General features: G+C 38.1%; 1 protein-coding gene across 1 annotated transcript; it reads right to left on the bottom strand.

Annotated features, from left to right (window-relative positions):
• Positions 1–1,911: 1,911 nt before the first annotated feature.
• LOC141596630 (uncharacterized) lies at positions 1,912–5,242 on the bottom strand. Its single transcript, XM_074416833.1, has 6 exons — positions 5,222–5,242; positions 4,676–4,761; positions 4,499–4,587; positions 4,231–4,411; positions 3,649–3,743; positions 1,912–2,175 (listed from the first exon to the last, which is right to left on the bottom strand). Exons 2-5 carry the CDS (start codon positions 4,751–4,753, stop codon positions 3,675–3,677), a joined length of 417 nt encoding a protein of 138 aa, XP_074272934.1. The 5' UTR covers positions 4,754–4,761; positions 5,222–5,242; the 3' UTR covers positions 1,912–2,175; positions 3,649–3,674.
• Between the last annotated feature and the right edge of the window lie 439 nt (positions 5,243–5,681).

The raw sequence follows: 5,681 nt of genomic DNA, 5'->3' as shown, positions 1-5,681 counted from the left end.
ATATCATTGGCATTGTACCTATCTACATGTCAAAGGTTGCGTGGAAAGTCGATGAAAAGGCTACGGGCAATGTGGCTCGCCAAGCCGCCACAAGAAATCAGGCCCTTCACCTTCTGCCCGACAGTGTTAAAATGTTGAGCCGTCAAATAAGAAATGTTAAGAATAAAGGAGTCACCACAGTCAATGTTCAGGTAACCCGCTAAAATAGACAGCTCGACATCGTTAACATTGTTGGGCTCGTGGCGTCCAAAAATCGTCTCTCCTAAGAGATGGAGAAAGTAACGGGCTGGGGGAAGGTGTACGTGAGCAACCTTCCTCTGGTCGTAGGGAGTCTGTGCAAGTGTGGGCCAAAGTAGAGTCAGGAGCTTCCTATGAGGCTCCCGAGGACAGTCACTAACCAAACCTAACCGCCCCCCAAACTCAGCTAAGGTGTTGGAGTTAGTGTCCTCCACAATAGTGCGTTTACATAATAAATCTCATTAAAGGAATATCATCAGGATATTTAATTATTTGATCCTTGTCAGTTGATTAACGTAAATCGATAACGGTCGGCTGACTAGAGTTTGACGTTATTGTCGTGAGACGGCGATGATCAACTAACTCCTTTCGGTCACACCTATAGGAGCCAACCCCAATTGATAACTAATTAATTGTATGAGATACAATTTATTTAGCCGCTTGATTTATTGACTAATAGTTTAGTCGATTATTTTTAGAGAGATTTCGAGTTGCGAACTCGAGGCACGACAATTATTATTTAATTATGCGATAATTGAATAACAAATTTTGGGAGATGGGTTTTAGTTAATTAATTGTTAATTCACTAAAATTGTACTAATTGATTAATGTGATTAATATTAATACGTGAATAATATGTGTAGTGGTACACGTATATTTACGAAGAGTTTTGGACGAAATTAATCGGGTAGCATTTAAACATAAAACGATGTTTAAATAAAATTTACACGTATTTGTGCGACAAATATAAGAACCAAAATAGACCCGCAAATGGGACATTGGACCGTGTAAATGGAGTGTAGTGGATGATTATAAAAATAATCATTTCACTTTACTTGTTTTTCTTCCACTAGTCGTTGCGCCACGCCCTCCTGGGCGCGGAGCCTCGATTTGTGGTTCTGTGCGTAGTAAGCTTTGAGGAAACTTTGCGAATATTTAACGCTTGCAAGATAACCATTGTAGTTTTAGTTATGGCTCTATTGTATCATACATTGGTACAAATGTTAAAAAAAACGGACTTGATGATAATGGGAAGGTGTAATAATGAGGTCGTGAGAAAGCACCGTAATAATTGTGCCATTTCCGCTCCGTGGAGTTTGTATAGAACACTTGGTTGCAGGCTATAAATAACATTGCAAAATACTTAACAAAATGTAAAAATAGATCTTGAGCCATAGCAAAAAAATAGATGATTATGTTTTTGGTGACGTCTCTACCGTTACATACATTCATACAAAAAAGAAAATGGACTCAATGATAATGCGAATGCTTATTTATACACATTAGTTTTATTAATTTGTTGTTCCATTTTCCCGGCACAGATGTGCGTGCCACTCCGTAGAGGGAACGCATGTGGTGTGACATGCACCCTGATGTAGGTGCATACATCATTTGCATCAGCGAGTGCTCTGACTCTAGCCTAGAAGCATCCCAGAGATGGGGTCCTGGTTCACATTGGAATGTTTGAATCTGAAGCGTATAATGTCATAAACTCATAATACATTGATCTGAGGATAATATTTAATCTATAAATGTCGTGGCGATTACAAATCATGAATGTGTAGTGTCTTGTATTTTGTGGACACGGTTTTTAAAACACATTGGTCTAGGACTCTAGGGTTAGCTAGCATTGCAATCGAAGTAGTATGCCGCAATTTACAATGGGGTAAAGTAGAACAACTCAAACACATGTATGCATTCGTGGATTAAAACACATCCAGTAACTGAATCACAATAGATAGTTTATACAACAATATATTACATAGGATATGTCGATCAATATGAACCAGGCCCTTATAAGTGGACACGTGGCCCTCCTGGCCCAGCGCCGTGACATCCGAGTAGGCACTTTAAGATGGACCGACTTGCAGAACGGTCGATGCAGAATGTCTCTCGGTCGTTGGGGCCATTTGTTTAGTTATCTGGTACAAAGGTGACCTGCACAATAAATAGATTAGTACTCCGTATATACTGAGCTACGAATTCATAGTGGATTTGTTGGTGGAATGTACAAATCTAAAACACTGTAGGGCAGAAAGTTTGCAATTATGAGGGCGACCATGCATTCAAAACAAAGAATGTAAACACACACAAATGTAGTCAACTTATCCGTTGACACAAGCCGGGGCATATGCTCTATGCCTAAGGCCTAAAACAGTAAGCACACTGACCAAGGAACCTATCCAGCTCAAATCTTATCACTCTGTTAAGATGTCCGCATCGGCCTATCTTCCTTTTGTATTCCTTTACTCAAAGAGCAGATTTCAGTTCAATAGCCTTCTAGATTCCGCCTCGACATACATACAGATTAACAGACAATGGTAAAAGAGAGGGGAGGAGGAGGGGCTAACAAAATTTGCTATTTTGATACTAAATTTAACATAAAAGCATCTCCTAAAACAAATGCAAGGACTAATAGACTATGGTCAAAGAGGAGGAAAAAATGGTAATAGAACATCATTGTTTTCAACTCTCCATCCTAAGTTATCTAATCCAAGCTGCTTGTTAACGACCCAAAAGCACCCACGTGACATATCAAACATACATACAGAAAAAAGGAGTGCTTGTTGTCGAAATACATAAGGCAACAAAAAAACCCTGTTTAGCTCATCAAAAAATAAACTTCCTGTCCAATAAGTTTATAAATTATCCAACGGACATACAGAAACCTACTTGGTTCCACCGCAATTAAATGTCTGAAAGGTCTTGAGGAATGGAGATTGGAGAGCACTTCAGTCAATGGCTCTAACTAACTACATAAGGAGTTAAGGATTATCCGTTAAAGTGTCACGCACTGTGGCTTGAGAGGGGACTACTTAATCTACATTGGCGGCTCCTAAATCCGCCTACAAACTTAGAATGAAGTAGTCTGGTTTTCTTCATTGACAGATGTTGAAGAGGATATTCAAACAACTTTGAACCTCTTCCAGTGCTACCAAGAAGGGCCCTAACTACAGTAGTTGTATCATAACAAACATTACGGAAACAAATGTATGCTCCCTCTTTCCCGATCATTTCTTTACCATTTTTTTTTTCCGTGAGGGGTATTTTAATCAAAGGTAAATAACTGATTGGCACAAAGGGAGTACATGCCAACTGCCAAGTGGGGTGATGGTCAGACAACAAAGAGGCTAGGCCACATAAGAATAGAAAAGGCTTATTTCCAATTGTCCCGTAACCAAGCAGTCAAATAACGACTAAATCACAAAAGATTTTGAGAGACAACTTTGATTTAGTCCATTACATGACAAGGCCAAAAGAAACAATGAAACTACAGTTTATCAAAATAAATAAAGGTCGCACATTACATAGTACTCCGTATTAAATATCATTAAAAATATACCAAAATTTGTAAAAAAAAAAAGAACAAAGAAAAGAAAAGAAGAAGAAAAACATAGTCAGATGACAGACCTGCAGCTTATGGTTATCGCCCACAATCAGAGGTCGTTGATTGACACCCAAGAAAAATATGCACTCACGATAGTTGGCAATACAAACTCGGCTAGCTACAACAATGACATGAACACGCTCAAGTCTTAGAGCCTGTAATTATGATTTTGTGAGTTTATGTCTCACTTTATCATAATTCTCAACCAGAATTCTCTCAGTATTGAACAACTTTTAATGATTATGCAGGTCATATAAAGATTTTCGAAAAAAATATATATCAACTCATGTCATACCTTTCCACGGACCCAGAACTATGGTTGTATCAGAGGAGCAATATATGGTGGCATATTTCAAGGGTGCTAAAACGTAAATCACATACTCATGGAAATTTTAAATTTGCATTCAGAAGATTGATTAAATTATACATACTCCGAAGCCCAAATAGTAACGGGCATGCAAAAACAAAAAAATATCTCTGAGGCTGCACATTTAATTAAATCTAACCCAGTTTCCTCTCTGAGGCTGCATATGTAATTAAATCTTAATCACAAACAAAACAAATAAGGCGCAAGTCTGGTAAGCCTGAGCGAGTTCCGTACTTACATAAAATTCCCGGCTTGGCATTCCACGAATAAGGTTTCTGAGACCAGCTAAGTGGTATTGAACCCCAGTTCTGGACAGCAAAAGTAACTTGGTAAGGTGCGTCTTTGTTACCTTCTTGACTAACAATCTCCTCAATCTCAAAATCGTTTGGAGCTTCCACTTCATCAAGCATACCCCTTTTCTGATACCAATATCAGATTTAAGAAGATGATCAAATAAAGACAACCGAAGTTAAACTGGTGAAATGCAACGATATTCGGCATCATACTCATCCTCCCAATCTCCCATATCACCACCACTGACATAGGCACCATCCTTGCCTTCTAGGTCTGCATGTCCTCCCCTTGCTCTTTTAATCTGTGCTCTGATCACACTCAATTATTATAAAATTCACAGCAAGATCTCTCACAGACACACTATCCAATGAAAATAATGAAATACATACCTCCCTCATTGTGTCCCGGTGATGTCCCCACAGCACATCACCACTATTGGTTCCAAACCTTAAAAAAGTGAGAATCATTTGTCATACTGCACCAATCAGAGTGAGAATCACAGCCGTCATCATCAACTGAAGAAGCTAAAGTGTAGAAGAAAGCTTATAAATCCTAGGTGGTAAAAAACAATCGACAAAGAAACTGAAGAAGGCTCACCACCATTAATTCCCAACCCTCAAAAAGTGAGAATCGTCTTTCATACCGCACCAATCAAAGTGAGCAACCAACATCATAAACTGAAGAAGCTAAGGTGAAGAATTAAAGAAAATAAGCTTACAAATCCTAGGTAGTAAAAAACAATCGACAAAGAAATTGGAGAAGCTAGATCATAATGATCGGATCATTACACAACTGTCGACATTTGTTGAAAAAAAATCCTAGGAATCAAGACCATAAAGGATAAACACAAGTGAACAACAATAGCAATTATGAAACTGAAAGAGGAAATTATTAAAATGGTATTCTTGAGATCATTTCCTCTCGTTTCACTCTACCTTGATTAGGCTCACAATAATCCCCAAGTTTGATTGACAATCACCTGAAATCAAAACGCAAGAAACAACGAAATAATCACATAAGCTAAAAGATAGCAATAACTACAACGAAAAAGAGGAAAAAATAAACAAGCTGATACGTCAACAGTCACAAAGATAATTACTTAACTCAAAAGAGGAAAACCTAGTAATAACATCATATCGGCTCTGGCATTGAGGCTTTCCGTTGACTTTAACAGCCTGAAGTTTAGCAATCATATTAATAGGAAGCTTGAAATTTTGCCTAATCAGGCAGACAGAACGAATTATAAGGAATCAATAGTAAAAAAGCGAATGAATATTATGAAATAAATAAACAACATAAGAAAGATGGATGGATTGATGGAGTTAAAAGGGGAAAGGGTAGGAGGGGATGCTAAAGAAACAAACACGGTAAGTGCAAAGCTCAACCTGTAACCAT

Source organism: Silene latifolia, chromosome 8 (assembly GCF_048544455.1).
Source record: "Silene latifolia isolate original U9 population chromosome 8, ASM4854445v1, whole genome shotgun sequence".
NCBI classification, from domain to species: Eukaryota; Viridiplantae; Streptophyta; class Magnoliopsida; order Caryophyllales; family Caryophyllaceae; genus Silene; species Silene latifolia.
This window is presented reverse-complemented; position numbering and strand designations above follow the sequence as displayed.